Raw genomic sequence first — 20,611 nt, forward strand, 5'->3', positions numbered from 1 at the left:
ATTTCACAATAAACATGGCTATCAAAGTGAAAAACTGGTTTATCTGGGCTTACCTGTGAAATGGAAATGACTATTAAATATTTGACTTATAAGAATTAACAGGTTTTTTTTAAAGTTTTCATAAAACTGGTAGGAGTGAAATTATTACAATTCTACTCCAACCTAATGATCTTTTTGTATATCTTACTGCTAATTATGTAACAGGTAAGCTATTCTTTTTCTACCCTGTCACTTGTAATAACCAGGTTGCTGCTGCTTTATAAAAGGGATCGAAAAAACAATTCTTTAAAGCTCAGCTCAATCTAACTTCCTTGTCAAAAAGTGTTCATAATCTATATATATAAAAGCCTAAGCGACTGTTGGACCGGTAGCTATGACACACACTGACCACCAGGGGGCAGACACTCTGACCCGTGGGTTAGCTTGCTGCTGGGGATCTGGCCGATCGGTACTGGGCAAGACAGGCCAGACACACCCTGGAGCCCTCCTGCAATCCCTCCCTGGCCCCCATCGTGCACCGGTGGGGTCCCTCGGAGAGCCGGTTTAGGCCCAATCCCTGCAGGCCAGGCCCAGGGACCCCACTGATGAAAATTTGTGCACTGGGCCTCCAGTAAGTCAATAAAGAGTAATTTCTTTTGGCTTTAATCCCAAAGCATTCAAGAAAACAACTTATTCAATCATAATGTCACAAGGCAAGGTAATTCAAGTTCTATACTATTATTTAATTTTCAATTGTTAAGTCTTAACCTTCTTAATCAGTTGAAGGCAAAAATAGTAATTTTAAAAGTATTTTCCAGGGTCTATTATATACTCCAAACATACTAAACTTCCATTAATACCAGCAGAATAAAATTTAGATCAAATCATAATGATTAAAAAGAAAGTTAAGTGATTCTGCTATTGGATTTTATGATATTGCAAAGCATGTGAAAGTCACAAACTATTTATAATTTCTAAATAAAACTTACTGTCATTTCTCCACCAAAACATTCAGAGGCAAGTTGAGCAGAATCAAAAGGTTTTACCTCAGCATCATTAAAAAGATACCTAAAACAGAGCAAGTAGTGTTGATAAAGTATATATGTACTGAATACCTATCTATTATGCCTATTTTAAAAATATTTAGGTTATATACTGATATAAGTAATTATCAAACTATTACTAATATAAGGTAAATTCTAACTAAGCTCTTGTTTTGAGAACTCTAATCCACTAGAAATTGGGAATATAATTTTACAACAGTCATAACCACCCTAAAATTTGAGATTCATTTATAACCTAGAAGTAACAGGAGTTTATAAAAGCAATAAAAAGTCTGCATAAATATAACATGTAACATGGACAAAAAGTATTAAGAGATGGAAGAACTTCCAAAGATAAAGATGCCATTTTAAAATTTATGATAAAAAAATGATTCAAAGTATATTTATGGAAATATATTCAAATGGACAAAAACATTAAAGATATCATAACATGATTGACTTAAAGAGTGAGAAATAGTTGAACTATTCTGTTAAGTACAGATTGAGACTCTATCTAACAACATCTGAAGACATTTGAAAACCAAAAAATAGTTATGAAAGAACTGATTTAATAACTTCCAACCATCTCTCTATATAAAAGCCTAAGCGACCAGCTGACCGGTAGCTATGACATGCCCTGACCACCAGGGGGCAGGCGCTCAATGGAGGAGCTGCCAAGCTGCGTTGACTTGGCAGCTGTGGTTCTTGGGTGACACACCCAGAACCAGAGAGAAGGGAGCCTGATTCCGGGGTGCATCACCCGAGAACCACCTTCTCGCAATCCAGGACCCATTGGGGGATATCAGAGAGCCAGTTTCGGCCCGATCCCCACTGGCCAGGCTGAGGGACTCCACTGGTGCACGAATCTGTGCACTGAGCCTCTAGTTAACTTGATAAAAGAAGGTAAAACAGAATGTTTGTGTTAAAGGAGAAAGGAAAGGTAAAGAGAGTGGAGCATGAAGGTTAACTTACTGTGGTTTTGGTTTTTGGTTTTTTTGGAAAATATATTGATTTCAGAGAAGGGAGAGGGAGAGAGAAATAGAAACATCAATGATGAGAGAAAATCATTGATCAGCTGCCTCCTGCACGCCCCACACCGGCGATTGAACCCGCAACCCAGGCATGTGCCTTGAGCAGAAATCAAATTGTGGTCGATGCTCAACCGCTAAGTCATGCCATCCCGGCTAGGTTAGCTTCTAACCAGAATATATAAGGACTTTGTGGCCACCCTATAGACAGAATTCAGTAAAAGCTCTTGAATGAGTGAACACAGACAGGTAAGATTTGGAAGGTGCAATATGTTCTATGAATATAAAATTGCATGCAAAATTTTGTGTGTTCATTCTTTCTGAAGAAAGCATTAATAAAATTCTCAAAGGAGTCTAGAGATCCATGAAGTTTAATAATTAAGTCATATTGTCTTTTGAAAGTCACTTTCATTTAAAAATTTGGTCTAACCGCTTTCCTAAATTTATAAAGTTTTCAGAAAACTGACATCAGAAAACATATCTGAAGAGAAAACTATCAACAGCTTATACCTTAAAAAAAGATTTTTTAAAATCCCAATAAAATATTTAAAACTCACCATTTATTGTTTTTATAAGCATGTGGATTGACTATATCTCTAATGAAGCTATAATAGTGCCCACCATCTGCTGTTCCTGTGTGAACAGTCACTCCAATCAAGTCATATTCATAGCTCTCTGTGTCTTTTGAATGATCACTGACTTCCTTAAAGCCTGAAATGATTTACATAAAATAATGGCAATAATTTTGAAAACTACAGTGACACCTTAGAATCACTTTATATACTTTACGTACATAAGCAGGTACAGGTACTTTATATATTAAAATAGGTACAAAACAACTGCATTTGCTAGTCATTCACCATCCATAACTTAAAATTATAAGGAACATTTATACAAATTGGAAAAACCACCACATATTAGTGCAAAACTATGGACAACAAATTCCTCATCTTGACATAAGTTTCTGCTACTTCCATCCATGGAAGCGTCATGAAAAATAGAAAGAAGCACAGTTCCTGTGCAGTCTTGCTATAATTTTAGAAATGGTTTGAAGAGTTCTAAAAAGAAGAATATATATATATACAATGCTCATTTTTTTAAAAAAATGTATTTTATTGATTTTTCACAGAGAGTAAGGGAGAGGGATAGAGTTAGAAACATCGATGAGAGAGAAACATCGATCAGCTGCCTCCTGCACACTCCCCACTGGGGATGTGCCCGCAACCAAGGCACATGCCCTTGACCGGAATCGAATCCGGGACCCTTCAGTCCGCAGGCCGACGCTCCATCCACTGAGCCAAACCGTCAGGCTCATTTCTTAACTTCACCTGTATTTTAAAACTTATCATCTCTACTGGCTCATTTTCCATAGCTTCTAAATATACCCAAATGCTAACTTTAAAAATTCCCTCCCATAACTCCATATTCCTTCATAGCTATAGTCGCCATCTTCTCTCCTCTCTTCAAATAAAGACCATGTTCTTCTCTTGAAAGAATACCCTACACTCATTGTTCATACCTCTCTCACCTCTCATTTAGTGAGAGTAAAACATTATTGAATCCTCAGTAAGTGCCAGGAAATAGAATATAAAGGTCGAATCATTGTTCTCTTTCCTAAATCTTATAGTAACTTCTTTAAACCTTAAAATTTTAAATCAGCATAACTTTTTATACAAAGAAAACACTGCCAGGACCCTTAATATGTAAAATGGAACTTCTCTGACTAAAAAAGAATGTAAAAGGCAAGTGCCCTAGATCTGTTCTGCTTTCTTCTCTCATCTATTCCCATTCCTCACCTCTGTGGTCCTTGAGTGGCATATGAAGAATTTTGAAAATCACTGGTCTTATGGAAGTAATAGCAACTTAGAGGTAACTTATGAACCAAGGGCCATCTCTGACTCATTGCAATCTACCTTCCTATTGCAATACCCAAATGAAATTGCTCCAGTAAAGATAACCAAAATTCTTCTCCATCACATTCTTACTGAAACTGTTGTTTTTCTTTAGCATCCAATAATTCTGATCACAGTCCTTCTTTCTTGAGATCTTGAAATACTGACCCCTTATTCACCTAGCTGATCCAACCAGAAACCTGAGTCACTCGACTTTTCCTCCTCATTCTAGTAGCACACTAACTAAAATTAAATGTAATCTTCAAAGGGGGCAGGTACCTTGTTCTTTGTTGTCACTATAGTCCCATTACTACAAGAATAGCGAATTAGATAGTAGGTAGATGTTCAATAACTTTGTTGGATTCATTTATTCAATCGAGTCCTGTACATCTCTATACACTTCTCCAAACTTACTGGTACACTTTCTCATCTAAGTTACCACCTCTGTAGTTTACCAGAATGGCCTCCCCACACCCCTGTCATCCATTTTGATTGCTGTAGTCAGATTAACCTTTTCCAGATCCCACCTGGTTCCCATCTCAGTTCTCTGCTTAAAATCTTCCAATGGTTTCACACTGAATAAAGATCAAAATTTTTAACATGACGTACCAAAAAAATGATTTGGCCCCTGCCATTTGCCCATTTCATCAGCTCCACTCCTCACCTGCCAAAGAGCTTATCCATTCCTCTCAATCTAGCTCTTACTCAAGTTCTGCTTAAATGTCACCTTCTCATAAAAGTCCTCCCTGATTCCCTTAGAAGTATGTAATACATTCACTGTCCTATTTGACATTAAATCATGTTTGTAATTTCTCGTTCAATATAAGACTTGCCCACTAGACTTAAGTTCTACAAGGGAGGGACATTTATCTTGCTCACTACAGCGTCCCCAATGCTTAGAAGAGTGCCTAGAACACAGTACTAGTAGATATTAAATATTACCTTGGTAACTGACTGAACGTGCCACATTGTCTTTAAAAACATTCTTCTTTTTAAGATTCAGTTCCATTTTGTTAAAATGTATAGTTTATTACAACTTTGTAATTACAACTATCTGGTTATGGAGACTTACAATAAAAGAAAAGAGATGGAAAGTTACCTTCTTTCCTATCACTCTTTCCCATAAGAAAATCTTCTGTGTAGGGTGTCATATCCAAACGTAGTGGGAAGGAAAAGTGTGTGTTCACTTTCTCTTTCATCATCGTTACCATATTGAATGTATACCTCATAGTATTAAAACTCAGAATGCGAGGCAATTTCTTAAAACATGCCCTGAAACACAGAAAAATTAATGAATAAAACTTTTGTTAAAAATTATCTTTCAAAAGTACTTCAATCATGTAAGAGAGGGACATATACATATATGACCTCTTACATGACTTTTTTCATTCTGAAACAACTTTCTTGTGTCTAGGTAAAAAAAAAATTAAGCAGACTGTGATAACATAATGAAGATATATAAAGGTGCTATGGAAGTATAGAAAAGAGTCACATCACACTTCAAAGGCAAGGAGGTCTTTGGTTCAGTTTCCTTTTCCACCTTAAAGAACAGGGTTTGAAGTATTTATTTTTGTGAACTAGAACTGCAGTTTCTGTATCATTTACTAGAGGTACGACCCTAAACAAATTACTTAGCCTCTCTAAGCTTAATTCCTGTTTGTAAAATGGGACTAAAGTGGCTACTCCCTATAACTTTTAGAATGCTGCCTGGCAAATATCATTCAATATATGTTGCCTGATAGTACAACAATCACAGCAGTAGCAGCAGAAAGTCAACTGGTTACCTAAATCTTATGGTTGACATATTACTGGTAGTTCAAGTAAAAAAAAAAAAAAAAAAAAAAAAAAAAAAACCACACAAAATTTTGGTTTAAACAAAATCTATAATAATAAAAGTGTAATATGCTAATTAGACCAAATGTCCTTCCATCAGGAGGACGAAGCCAGGGCTGCGAGGGAAGCCTGGGTCTTGGGTGCCAGAGGGAAGCCAGTGCCGGCAGCCGGGGGAAGGAAAGCCTACTCTTGCACGAATTTTGTGCATCAGGCCTCTAGTATATATATAAATGTAAATTTATAAAAAATATTAATTTTAGGAAACAATACTTCACTGTACACAGGAGTCAAAAGAGAATTTGTTTAAACCAAGAGCACAGTATTTTTGTTTTATAAAGAAATTCAGAAAGATGAAGGAGATAGGGAAAAGATGTCATAAGTAAAGGCAGTAAGTAGTCCAAAAATTCATCATTACAGATTATTTAGGACTAGCAAATGAAAAGGTTACAGAAGTATAAAGGAGTTAAATGATGAAGGGCCTTGTATGTAATGTTAAGAGTATGAATTATCCTGAAATATGAGAGTCACTAACAGACTTGTGGTGGGCAATGGAATGTGCACTGAGCCAGAGGATAAAATAAACATCTGGAAAGATAAGAATTTATGTTACAGACCTATTAAATCTATGAGAGTAAGACAGTTGTAAGAGAACAGCACAGCACTCCGAATTAGGTAAGATTAATTTGGGAATCATTAGTATGTCAGCAGAGATTAATGTTATGGTGGTATGTAAAATTATTCAGGAAAGATAAACTGAGAAAACAAAAGGTTAAAGATAGAGCAGAATATGATCCTCCGTACATTTCTGTTGACCACTTACTATGTTATTACAGACATCTATAAGTATGTTAAGAATACAAAAGTCTGATTAACGCTTTGCCTGGGAGAGATGAGACAGTGTTTAGATAAACCAAAACTAGTAGATTAGCCACAAAAAAAAAAGGAAATGTTACAAGAAGCATATTAAGAATGACAGATTTATTCCAAGTAAAAAGAGATTCTCCGAAGAACGTGACTCACTCTATCAATTATCTTTTGACTGACTCATTATATTCCACCACAATAAAAAACTTGAGTGACACCATTTTGTGTGAGTCCTTAATTCTTACCCTAATCCAATTATCAGATGAGCTTTTCTTCTTCCAATAACTGCCTGTACAGTTATACTTTCATTTGAATAAGTCCACCCACAACCTTTCTCTTTTGCAACCAACTTGAACTCTGAAGATCGAGACAAAGAATACCACTCCCTTCAAATACATATTTACGTATTCAAACACATAAGCAATGGCTTTTTTTTTTCTCTGCCTTCAACATGATTTCATCTAGAAAACTCTGTTTGATCCCCAAATTCATTTTAAATTCCATCTTCCTTGCTGATTTTTATCAAACTTCTAAAATGAATGATCTGTATTTGACACCATGTGCCCTGACAACCTGCTTTTATTGCTACAACTTGACAAAACACACCAAGTACTTATTTGAAACAAAACCCAATGCTTTTTACTCAGCTTTCCTCCCCGACCCCCAATCTCCGAATACCTTAAGATTCTCTTCCCCAGTTTCTGGGTTACCTGCCTGTCCTGATTTTCTTTCTTAGATTCTGTCACTTTTTCCTCTGTACATTTAGGATGACTTAAGTCTCTGTACTTTGCAATAGTTATGTTCTTTCTCAGGCAGATGTTCTGATGCCTTTAGTCAATTATGCAGATAATCCAAAATCTAGATATTAATTACTTGATGTTACTATATATTACCAATCTTGCAAATCCTCTACCTGAATGATGTAGGCTGGCCTATTTCTGGACCTGCTGCATATACAAGGTCATTTCCATTTCTCTGCCTTTGTTCCTAGCAACTAGCTGTATAAGATGCTCTTTCAATCTAATTTCTACTTGTCATTCAATATTCACCTGTAGAACTTAAACATCTTTACCCAATTACTCTGTCCTGAACTGGCTATCATATGCCTGAGCTCTGAAGAAAAAAAATCTCTCATTATAGAGATTCAGAAAAGGATGTCTTCAGTTCATGAGTAGACTCTTTATCCTGCTCCACTAAATGCAGAGGAGAGAAATAAGCAATCGGACAGACTTTGGTAAATATTTGATTAATTAAGAGAGAAAATCTGAAACATTTAAGGGTGCTTGAAAGTATATTTAAAATACTACCAATAAAAAACTAATAAAATGAGCTCCAAGCAGATGACCTTAACCTTAATCAGATAATTTTAATTTATATAAGTTTGTGTTTTACTTCCATTTGATGATTATCAAAATAACATTACATTTAAAAACATACCTTTTTTCAGCTCGTACTTTCTTCCCGCAATGAGAACAAGTATACATGTTGTCACCTTCTAAAGTATCTTTAATAGTAACTTCATCAAGAGACTCCTGTATATAAAGCCAGAGTTAAAAGTTTTATTTACAGCATGCAAAAATACAAAAAAAATAGTAATTACAATTTGGGTAAATACACAGAGGAAAACCAAATTTTTAAAAATATTTTTATTGATTTTAGAGAAGAAAGAAGAGGGAGAGATAGAAACATCAATGATGAGAGGAAATCATCAATCGGCTGCCTCCTACACACCCCACACTGGGGACAGAGTCTGCAACCTGGCATATGCCCTTGACCAGAATCGAACCTGGGGCCTTTCAGTCCACAAGCCGACATTCTATCCACTGAGCCAAACCGGCTAGGGCCAAAATATTTTTTTAAGTGTTAATTTCAATAACAATTGTTTTTTCCTCACATTGACACAAATACTCTCTGAATCATACTATATTTTTCAAAAGTGAAGCATTTAAATTTTGATTAGGAAAAGATCAACTTTGTGGTCTATCTTTAGTTCTTATCTTGAGTAGCACAGTATGAGAAAATAGAAGACAGTTAACTTTCAAGATGAGAAGCATAATCCTGCTATATACAAATAGTTTAAAGCAGGAAAAAGTCTACAAATATATACACTTACATAAATGTTCTTCATATCAGCCACTTGGCATCTCACAGTATAAAACTCTTCAGCAGTCTGACTAACGTGTTCACAATCCTGGTCAATTAACAGTAACAAGTTAGTAATCTTTATAACAAGCTAATTAAGATTTCTAAAAAGCAAAGAACAGGTAGAATACTTACCAAGGATACAACATTGTTTGTAATTACACCTCCAAACAAACTTTTGACAGTATTTTTCTTTGAAACAAACAAACAAACAAACAAAAGTCAGTAACTAAAGTTGGGCAAATCTCTACAAATGTCAAGAAACTTCAGTATTCTGGTACGAACCAGTTCTGGAGACATTTCTTCAATTTTGGTAATTAGATCGGTAAAAAACTCTGTCATATCTTTCTGCTCCCCAGTATTCAGAGGCTGCTTATCCATGGTGTATGTTTTACAGAAGGGTCTAGGATTATATGCTTTGCATTCACTCTCCTGTAAATGAATGGTGGGGGTGGAAGTGGGGAAAATGATTACAAAATAATCAAATAAAGAAACCTAAGTCTCGCTCTGGCTGGTATTGCTAAATGGTAAGAGCATAGGCACATGCACGGAAGGATCTTGGGTTCAATTCTAGTCAATGGCACACACCTCAGCTGTAGGATCAATCCCTGGTCCCAGCTGGGTGCAAGTGGAAGGCAACCAATCACTGTGTATCTCTCCCATCAATGTGTTTCTCTCTCCCTCCCTCTCTGTCCCTCTCGTTCTCTCACTCTCTCTCTCTCTCTCCCCCCACCCACCTCTCTTCCATTATCTCTAAAACTCAATGGAAAAAAATATCCTCAGGTAATGATTAACAAATAAAGAATAAAAAAGAAAATAAAGAGAAGCAGCAAAATCACACAGGGTAATGTTCCATGCTGATGAACCTGGATACTATTCTGTTCATAATAAAGAACCACTGAAATGTTTTAAGCCCGGAAGTAATATTGTAAGATTAGCAATTAAAAAAACACAACACACTTATTGAGTGAACTTTTATAGTTATGGAAGTAAAGGGGGGGAGGGGGGAAAGAAATCAGAAAACTCTAAGCCTAAGGAGGGGCAGAGGGACTGTGACAGAAAAAGGGATTCTTCAAAAGAGAATAACAGGGTGTAAATAACTGAGATATAGCTATTAAAAGCACCAGTAAGTAACAAATTTGATTTGAAAAGTAACAGTGTATAGTCAGGACAACGTCAAAACAAATGAGCTCTAATGTTTTCAGCTTTGGTCAGAGGGTGTATCTAATCACATTTTTTAAAAAATACTAGAGGCCTGGTGCACAGATTCGTGCACAGATGGGGTCCCCTGGCCTGGCCTGTGAGGATCGGGCTGAAACCAGCTGACATCCCGAGGGGTTCTGGATTGCGAGAGGGCATAGGCCAGGCCGAGGGAACCCACTGGTGTACGATCGGGGCCAGGAAGGGACTGTGGGAGGTTGGCCACCCAAGGAGGGCTCCAGGGCGTGTCTGGCCCACCTGGCCCAGTCCCGATCAGCCGGACACCAAACAGCAAGCTAACCTACGGGTTGGAGTGTCTGCTCCCCTGGTAGTCAGTGTGCGACATAGCGACTGATTGAATGGTCGAACGAACGGTTGGACACTTAGCATATTAGGCTTTTATTATATAGGATTTTTATTGTTGGGAGTACTACAGATGTCCCCCTTCATTTCCCTCCTCTTTAGCCCCCCTACTCCCCTTTCACCACCCTACTGTCTGTGTTCATGGGCAATGCATACATGGATATAAGTTCTTTGGTTAATATCTTCCCAACCCTATCCCATACACGATTTTCAAACATACCATTAAATATGTAAACATTTTTTGAAGCTCCAGAAGAGTGGTCTTATGCTTCATATCTTCTGAATACTGAAATTCAAAAGAAAACATTCAGTTAAAAGATACTGACATTAGACATTCTAGCAAATAAAGTATTACAATATGCTTTACACCATCCATTTTCTTTTAGATATGTGTAGAAAAAACAAAGGCACAGTCTAGCAATTTTAGCATTAAAAATTGAAGTATTTTGTTCATTATATAAATACAGCCATCACCATTATGTAAGAAAATTGAATAAAGACATCTTTAAAAAGTCACTTTCTTTGGCCTGTGTGCTCAGTGGATGAATTCGACTTATGAACCAGGAAATCACGGTTCAATTCCTGGTAAGGGCATATCCCGGGGTTGCAGGCTCGATCCCCAGGAGGGGGTGTGCAGGAGGCAGCTAATCAATGATTCTTTCTTATCATTGATGTTTCTATCTCTCTCTCCCTCCCACTTCCTCTCTGAAATCAATAAAAATATATTAAAAAAACAAAGCCCACACATGGAGTTAGCTAGTTATATAATCAAATTTTGTCATTTTTTAAAAAAATTCATAAATTGCTTCTCAAACAATATTTCAGTAAATTCAAAAAAATCAAGATTTGGCCACAGAATTTTAAAATTTTGTTTTATAGTTTTAATTTTTAAAGTGAGAAAATTGTACCTTAGCAGTGAAGACAGCCTGTCTTGCTTCAGGTATCATATAAAGTTGCTGAATAGTTGAAGCCAAGTAACAAGTAGCTCCAAGGTTAGTCAGGCCAACAAATCTACACTCAGCACGGACATCCTCGTGAGGCCAGTAATCCCATTTATAAGGTGCATGGGCTGCTGAAAAGAGAGGGAAGAAAAAATGTCCCCCAAACAAACTATTAAACATAATATATTGTCTTCATTAACAACCATTACCCTCCATTACGTATTTAGTTAATATGCATAAAATATTATATATGGTAATTTTTAAATTAGTAGTAAGAACACATAGTAAAACTAATTCATTCCCTAAAAATTCAAAGGACTGTCACAACTTCATTTAATACTAAATTATTTAACAAAAAAATGTTTAAGTACTTTAGCTATCTATAAAACGTCCTTCACACTTGTTTTTTTAAAAAACGATTAAAAATTTTTAACTTCAATAACATCTAAGCAACAATCAATGATTGTTAATCATTTATAATCATTTATAAGTGTTTGAACGGTGATTTCTTTCTTTGAAATTTGCCCTTGAAAAATCTGATTTCTGCATACAAATTTTAAAAAGATTAAAGAAAAAGAAGAATGCTTACACTGCATGTGTTGTGCCATAACCCAGTTGTGTATTAGCCTGTAGTTCTCAACAGACCCCTTTACCATCTCTACTAACAAATCATAAGCAGCAGCTCTTGAAGAATGTGATTTGCACTTTGGCTGTTGTCTATCTTTTAGACTAGGCAACAAAAACAGGAGATTGAAGATATCTCTTAAAAATTCCTGAAAAACAGAAAAACCAAGCATATTATCTAAACTTAAATATTAATTATATTTCAAATATAATGAGTAACTTACTTAAACTAAATCCTATGACAATCTACAATTTTCTAAAAGACTGAAAATTTCAAGCAGCATCATATACAATCACTGGAAAGTATTCCCAATGTTCACTTTTCTTAGAGAAAACAGAAGGGTGAGAATCACCTTCATTCTTACCTCCCTCTTGACACCTAATATAGCTCATTCTTACCACAATGCGATTATTTTACAGTCCAGTAAGTGACCAAGTTTTTGTGAAGGACTCATTACTACCTATCTTGACTGCTTCTGCACTTACTTAAGTTTCTCCTTATTTTACTCTAATAATAACAGTAGTAGCCATCAAAGCAGCAACTTATGCATAATGAGAACTTTTAAGTGCCAGAAGCTCCCAAACAAAAAACATTAAAAACCATGTCTGTTCTGGCCGGGTGGCTCAGTCAAAGCACCGTCACATTCACCAAAAGATTGTGGATTCAATTCCCAGTCAGGGCACACATCTAAATTGCAGGTTCGATCCCCTGCAACCTAGGGGTGTGTATAAGAGGCAACCAATCAATGTTTTTTTCTCACATCGATGTCTCTCTCAAATGAATAAAAACACATCTTGCCTGGAGTTGACAGGTGCCAGAGTCAGGATTTAAGATACCAAGCTCTTAACTTCTATACCAGTGAAGTTCAAACTAATGTGCAAGGTTTTACCAGGTAAAGTACATTTCAGATGTACTTTTTCCTAAATTTGATAACCTTGAGAAAGAGTTACCTTTCCTACTTGTTCTTTCTTAATTTTCTTTGGTAAAGTAGCAAATGACCAATTATGTCCCTCACCCATCTCAAATACTGCTATCATTGATTGTTCTGGGGCATAAAACCTGGGACACTGCATAGAAAAGAGGTAATGTTGTTAAGACTGAGATTCTGCTATACTTAGAAAGTATGGATTGTAAGGTTGGCCCTTGGCTATCATCTGGAAACTTGAACGGTAAACAGTATCCTCCTGTGATATAAAACTTTTCTTAAGTGATAAAAGTAGCTTATTGTGCCTGTTTGTTTTGGTATATGCTGAGTAACTGCTTTCCATCTGGGAGTATGGAATTTCAGTGACTGTGGTCAATTATTCAGATACTATGTACCTACACCATCCACCCTAATAAAAACCCTGGACTCCTAAACGCAAGAGAGCTTCCCTTACACTGCACATGTATTGTGACATTCACTGCTGGGTGAATTAAGCACAATCTGTGAATCTCCATTGGGGGAGGACTCTTAAAAGCATGTACCTGGTTTCCACCAGAGGTGGCCCCACACTTTCCGTTGCTGTTTTCATTTTGCTGTAATAAAGCTCAGCTATGAGTACAACTAAATGCTGAGCCCTCTGATTAATTTTAGTGAATGAATGAAGCTGGGGATAGTCATGGGAACCTCTGCCATGAGTACCCAATACAGGACAATTTGAAATATTTTCCCATTAATGACTTCAAAGCTCTTCTACCCCACTATTATCAAAGAAAGTAAAATACATAGTTCCTAACTTTGGCTAAGAAATATTGAAAGTAAATATGGTCTTACTTCATATAGTTGAAAGATTATACTTGTCTATCTTAGAATTCAGAGGTTAGATGACTATCTTGGACACAAAGTAACACATTTACTTGAACTAGAAAATAAAACCAGGCTCACTTAAAAAAAGAAAGGGGCTGTAACCGGTTTGGCTCAGTGGATAGAGCGTCGGCCTGCGGACTGAAAGGTCCCAGGTTTGATTCCGGTCAAGGGCATGTACCTTGGTTGCGGGCACATCCCCAGTGGGGGGTGTGCAGGAGGCAGCTGATTGATGTTTCTGGCTCTCTATCTCTCTCCTTTCCTCTCTGTAAAAAATCAATAAAATATATTTAAAAAAAAAAAAAAGAAAGGGAATTGGCTAGTAACCATTTAACAATGAATTATCTTTGCCAACCAATTCAGATCCAGAAATTGAATAAGCTAAACATCTGTAGCTCCAAAGTATTGAAAAAATGTATTTAGAGATAGGGTGAGCAGCTGAAACCAGTAACATCCAGCCCAAATTGGCAAAGGAGATTCAGCTGGGAGACAGTTTGCAGCCAGGAAAGGCAGAGGACTCCAGGAGAAAGGGAGCTGTTGGAGACTGCCGGATCGGCCTCCCCTAACCGGGCAGCCTCCACTGCTGCTCAGCCTCGGAGACCGCGCCATCTTGAGTGGCTGATATCAGAAGAAGCGTATACATCCAGAGACCCTGCAACCATGGCATCCAGGGATCATCTCAAGCAGCGCAACTACGTGCACTCAGACAAGCCCTGCTCCTCCTCACAGAAAGGTCAGATTTGGCCTAGATAAAGGTGCGGTTTGCAATTTAGGTTGGAGAGAGGAACGCGAGCGGGGGAAGTCTACGCTCCACAAAGTCCGCAGCCATTGGGGCCAGCATGATCCGTGAGTGTGGAAGGGGTCCTGCAGGGCTGCTGGCAGAAGGGAACTCTAAAAATCAGCCCATAGCTGGACTGGGTGCAAAAAGGCAGCCTCGGATTTTGCCAGTGTGCCGGCTGCTTAGTGCCAGGGGAGAGAGGACGTGCGGAAGAGACTGCGCACAGAGCTGGACGGTGGGGGGTTGCCTATTCGCGCACCTTCTCAGGCTTTTTTTTTTTCTTTCTCTCTCCCCCTTAAATCTTTGTGTTTGATTATTACACCCAATACATAGTATTGCCCAACTGGAGTCACTCACAGAGACTGCAGGGGAAAGTTATTTTTGTTGAACCTGGGAATCAGAGCGGGGAGTAACGATCAAAGAACCAACTCTGGGGCAGCCGACTTTCCCAAACCAGTATTAAGTGCGATAGGGAAAACAAAACCTAACTACTGCCTAGAGAGGACTTATAGCCTTGGAGGTCAATCCAGAAACACTGCCACCCAGGGGCTGAACCACAAACTGACTCTTCTGTAAACACAAATAAAGGCAGTCTGGGAAACAAATACGGCCTGCTTTAAAATCAGGACTGTGGTTTACAACACGGGGGAACAGTGTATCGCAGGGAACTTCAACACTCTCTTGAATACATGACAGGACTAAAGCGTGCCGAACAGAAGAGTAGAGGAAGTGAAGGACCTTCACTACCGCACTTTTTTTTTCACCTTTTACTTAAGAAACTAATTTTTTTCTTTTTTCATCACCTGATTTTACCTTTTTAATTACATTTTTATTTTTAACCAGTATTATTACCACTACCATTTTACCTTTTTTTATAGTGTCATTTTATTTTCTCTTTATTTTATTTTGGGATTAGTGTTCTACATTCTATTTTCATCTTTCCTTTAGCATCATTTTACTCTACCTCAACTTTACCTTTATGCCAAAACTCTCTTCCTCACTTTTCCCCTTTTTTTGTCCTGTTTCTCTTACCCTATTCCTGCTTTAGATTTTCCCTATTCCTTCTTTTTACCCCGTTAAAATTTCACCCTACTTATATATCTAATTTCCAATCCCCTGCTCTAAATCCATATACACCTCTCTCTCTTCTTTCTTCAGTATCCAAATTTTTTTTTCTCTGTCGTTTCGTTGTGGTTCGCTTGATTGTTGAGTATATTGGGGGTTTTATGCTTGTTTGTGAGATTGTTCTGCTTTTTCTTTTTCTTTTTCTGTTGGGTTTTTTCCCCCGGTTACTTTTTTGCTTCTGTTTTCCCTCGCCTCGCTTGATATTAGTTGTTGTTTGTAGTTTGCATTCATCTCTAGGGATCTGTTGCTGGAATCTGTTTGGATTAGTGGTTGTTCTATTGGAGTTTTCTCCCCATATAAGTAATTTCTTCGCCTCTTCTATTTCTTTTTTTTTTTTTTTTAACATTCCAAAGTTTCTTTATTCTTCATAGTTTTCTAATGAACACATAATTAGTTTTCCTGAGTAAGATTATAAAAAAGTTAACCCTTCTACCAAAAGTGTAAAGACAAATAAAATGCCGACTCACAATACAAATTGTTTACATAGCATTACAAGTGCAGAGATACTGACTGCTGCTCTTCACAATGATTGCCCCACCCCTTAAAAAGACTGCAGCAAAGGATTCAATTGTCCAAAATACTCTGAAGTACAGTAATTAAATTCTTCAGTCCATAAACGTATCCCTCATCTATTGTGTTGCTAGGGAAAACATGAGCAAAATCTATCATTCGCACTTCTACTTCCGCAATCTCTTGGCAACCAGTGGGAAGATGGTAGAAAACTTTTTCCAGTTGGGAAAGTACATTTCCATTTAAATGTTCCTGTGACAAGCTTTTCCACCCATTGTCTTGCTCTATATTTTCAACTTTCAATGAAGTCTGACTGTGATGCTTTCTTGAATACATTTTTCTGTGACGAGCATACATCTTGGACAAGCTTTTGCCTACTGAAGCCTCTATTTTTCCATTCGTTGCGGAACTTAACACTCGAAAGTTATTATTATACTCCAGTACGTCTGTGTCCGAGAGTTGTCCTTTGGACAAAAACTTTTCTGCCAAAGTTCTGTCATTTGATTTTGTAGTAGTTGGATGAGATGAACCTTCATAAACAAACAGTAATGAACTTGCATAAAAGTTAAGCTGCTTCTGGCTTTCAAACCACTGCAGAATTCTCTCAATCTTCTGAATACTGGCAGCAACAGCATCTTTTCTTAAGCAGAATCCATTATGAAAAAACCTGGAAACTCCTTCCTTTAGAGTTTCTTTTGTTAAGCTTCTTCCATAGTGCTGGTTTTGTGTCTCATAGCTATCAGAATGAACATGATAAACCCTCATGCCAAGCACCAAGAACCCAATCTCTTCCATTAATGGGTACTTGCTGACCTGTTGCTGAATCTTCTCAGATGAGGCAAAAGGATCATAGCTTTTTCGCCCTATCTTTACATCCATTATACAGGGCTTATTAAATTTATGGGTCACATCTTCCAGTTTTAGGTATAAATCATTTGGTGCAGTGGGAGGTGACCAGATGCCGTAATATTTTGGCAAATATTTTCGTAGCTCTAAAAGAACACCATCAGTACAATCAGCAGCATAAACCTCACTTACCATATTATAGAATTCTAACTCTCTTGGGCCCCTTGGAGGTGGCTGTAGCTGTTTCAAAACTGTGCCATCTGGATGTTGCAAGATACCCACTTTGTCCTTCCCGTACATGTGCCCGGCCACCTGATGTGAGAGAGGCACGCAGCCGTTGAGGAAGCGGAGAGTGCCGCCCGCCGGTTTCGGGGTGCTCTCGGAGTCCGCCTCGCTCGCCAGTGGGGTCCGCACGTCTGGGGGGCCGGGTGCCTCGAGCCGAAGGGGGGATGGTGGCTCCGTTGCCATCACGGAAAGTCGAAGCGGTAGCGGCGGCGAGGGCAGAGGGGGGGAGAGAGGGCGGAGGGAGAGGGCGCCGGAGAACCGGGGGTCGCTCAGGCTCGGCCGCGAGGAGGCCCGGGGGTTCCCGCGGCGGGTGCCCGCTGAGGCCCGGGGAGGGGGCCCATGACGCCGCGGAGGCGCGGGCGCTGCCCTCCCAACTGCTGGCGGAGCGCGGCCCCCGGCTCCCGCTGCTCTGCCGCCGCAGATGCCAGCCCCGGAGACGGAACCCAGCGCAGGAGCGGCAGCGGCGGCCTCGCCTCTTCTATTTCATTCTCTTTCTTTTCTCTCTTACTTTTTTTTCCTTTTCCAAACTTCATTTTTGCACTCCTTTTCTTTTCTTTTTCTCTTTTTTCTTGTTCTCTTCTATCTTCCTTATACCCTAATTCTCTTTGCTCTGGTGGTCACCTTTATTTGGGGTTATTAGTATCGTGAATACATGTGTTCAGTGCCTTGTGTGTTGTGCCTTGTTGTGTTGTATCTTGTGCCTTTAAATCAACGCAGCAGAGACAGAACTACATAACCAAACACCTGGAGAAGAGAGATCATGGGGAGACAAAGAAACAGCCCGCATATGAAAGAAAAACAGGCATCACCAGAAAAGGAAGTAAACAAAATGGAGGCAATGAAGGCAAGCAACCTGTCAGAGAAAGAATTCAGAGTAATGGTCATAAGGTGGATGAAAAGAATGGAAGACAAATTCAAAAATATGTGTAAGAACCAAGAGGAAATGAAGAAGAACCAAGAAGAAATGAAAAATGACATCACTGCGATAAAGAACTCAATAGAAAGCATCAACAGTAGACTAGAAGAAGCAGAGGACTGCATCAGTGAGCTAGAAGACAAGGTAGGAAAAAATACCCAAGCAGAGCAGCTTCTAGAAAAAAAATTAAAAAGCAGGAGAGCCTAAGAGAACTTTGGGACATCACAAAACGAAACAAAATCCGCATAATAGGGGTGCCAGAAGGAGAGGAAACTGAGCAAGGAATAAAAAACCTGTTTGAAAAAATAATGACAGAAAAGTTCCCTGATATAGGGAAGAAAAAACTCACACAAATCCAAGAAGCTCACAGAGTCCCAAACAAAATGAACCCCAAAAAACCGACGCCAAGGCACATTATAATTAAATTGGCAAACACCAACGACAAAGCAAGAATCTTAAAAGCAGCCAGAGACAGAAAGAAAGTTACCTACAAAGGTTCTCCCATCAGACTAGCGACTGATTTCTCAACAGAAACGCATCAGGCAAGAAAGGAATAGAATGAAATATACAAAGTCATACAAAAGAAGGGTATGAATCCAAGAATACTGTACCCAGCAAGGTTATCAATCAAAATTGAGGGTGAAATCAGGAGCTTCACAGACAAAAAAGGACTACGGGAGTTTATTACCACAAAACCAGCAATGCAAGAAATGCTAAAGGGTCTGCTGTAAAAAAACAAACAAACTAGGAAACGAAGAAGAAACACAGGGGTAAAGAATAAAAATGGCGACAAACAAGTATCTATAAATAATAACTTTAAATGTAAATGGATTAAATGCCCCAATCAAAAGACATAGGGTAACTGAGTGGATAAGAAAACATGACCCATATATCTGCTGTCTACAGGAAACCCACCTCAGAAAAAAAGATGCACACAGACTGATGGTGAAGGGATAGAAAAAGGTTTTTCAGGCGAATGGAAATGAAAAAAAAAGCTGGGGTAGAAATACTTATATCTGACAAATTAGATCACAAAGAGAAGGACATAAAAAGAGATAAGGAAGGCCACTTCATAATACTAAAGGGAGCAATCCAACAAGAAGAAATAACTCTGGTAAACATATACACACCCAATATAAGTCTCCACATACATAAGAAAACTTCTGGAGGAGATCAAGGGAGAGACTGACAGCAATATAATCATAGTAGGGGACTTTAATACCCCACTATCACCATTAGACAAATCCTCTAAACAAAAAATCAGGAAAGAAACATCAATCCTAAATGACTCACTAGATCAGATGGGATTAATTGACATCTTCAGAACATTTTACCCCAAAGCCACAGAATATACATTCTTCTCAAGTGCACATGGATCATTTTCAAAGATAGACCATATATTTGGGTCACAGGCAAAATCTCTTCAAATTCAAGAAGATAGAAATCATATCAAGCATCTTCTCAGATCACAATGGCATAAAACTGGAAATCAACTACAATAAAAACAATCCAAAAAAATCAAACACATGGAGACTAAATAGCATGCTATTAAACAATGACTGGGTTACCAGAGAGATCAAAGAAGAAATAAAAAACATCATGGCAACAAACGACAGTGAAAACACAACAATCCAAAACCTATGGGACACAATGAAAGCAGTCTTGAGAGGGAAGTTTATAGCTCTACAAGCCTACTGCAAAAAACAAGAAACAATGATAATAAATTACCTAACCCTACAACTAAAAGAGTTAGAAAGAGAGGAACAAGAAAAGCCCAGTGTAAGCAGAAGGAAGGAAATAATAAAGATCAGAGCAGAGATAAACAACATAGAGACCAAAAAAACAATACAAAAGATCAACTAAACCAAGAGCTGGTTCTTTGAAAGGATAAACAAGATTGATGAACCTCTAGCCAGGCTCACCAAGAAACAAAAAGAGAGGACCCAAATAAACAAAATCAGAAATGAAAGAGGAGAAGTAACAACAGACCCCACAGAGATACAAAGGATTGTTTAAAAATACTATGGACAACTCTACTCCAACAAATTAGACAACCTGGAGGAAATGGACATATTCCTAGAAAAATACAACCTTCCAAAACTTAATCAGGAAGAATCTGAAAAACTCAATAGGCCAATAACTTTGGAAGAAATTGAAGCAGTAATCAAAAAGCTTCCAGCAAACAAAAGCCCGGGGCCAGATGGCTTCACAGGGGAGTTTTACCAAACATTCAAGGAAGAACTAAAACCTATCCTCCTCAGACTATTCCAAAAAATTCAAGAGGAAGGAACACTTCTAAGCTCATTCTATAAAGCCAACATCACCTTAATACCAAAACCAGATAAAGACAACACAATGAAAGAGAATTACAGGCCAATATCCCTCATGAACATAGATGCCAAAATCCTCAACAAAATCCTAGCAAATCAGATCCAGCAGTACATCAAAAAGATCA

General features: G+C 38.1%; 1 protein-coding gene and 1 pseudogene across 2 annotated transcripts in view; both read right to left on the reverse strand.

Moving 5' to 3' along the window:
* Positions 1–20,611, reverse strand: part of USP34 (ubiquitin specific peptidase 34) — a 241,762-nt gene that overhangs the window by 51,452 nt on the left and 169,699 nt on the right. Inside the window, exons 42-51 of one of the 2 annotated variants that reach the window (XM_070429294.1) lie at positions 11,875–12,058; positions 11,253–11,413; positions 10,565–10,630; positions 9,067–9,213; positions 8,917–8,973; positions 8,753–8,830; positions 8,077–8,171; positions 5,042–5,214; positions 2,608–2,761; positions 969–1,047 (exon numbers count right to left, since the gene is read on the reverse strand). In XM_070429294.1, coding sequence (XP_070285395.1) covers positions 969–1,047; positions 2,608–2,761; positions 5,042–5,214; positions 8,077–8,171; positions 8,753–8,830; positions 8,917–8,973; positions 9,067–9,213; positions 10,565–10,630; positions 11,253–11,413; positions 11,875–12,058 — 1,194 coding nt within the window. Of the gene's footprint in view, positions 1–968; positions 1,048–2,607; positions 2,762–5,041; positions 5,215–8,076; positions 8,172–8,752; positions 8,831–8,916; positions 8,974–9,066; positions 9,214–10,564; positions 10,631–11,252; positions 11,417–11,874; positions 12,059–20,611 lie in introns of both variants that reach the window. The other variant, XM_070429293.1, reaches the window with a different exon arrangement.
* LOC139019928 (inositol polyphosphate multikinase pseudogene) lies at positions 12,566–18,751 on the reverse strand (annotated as a pseudogene).

This window comes from Myotis yumanensis, unplaced genomic scaffold (genome assembly GCF_028538775.1).
Source record: "Myotis yumanensis isolate MYYU_CA2020_CCGP unplaced genomic scaffold, mMyoYum1.0.hap1 SCAF_11, whole genome shotgun sequence".
NCBI lineage: Eukaryota > Metazoa > Chordata > Mammalia > Chiroptera > Vespertilionidae > Myotis > Myotis yumanensis.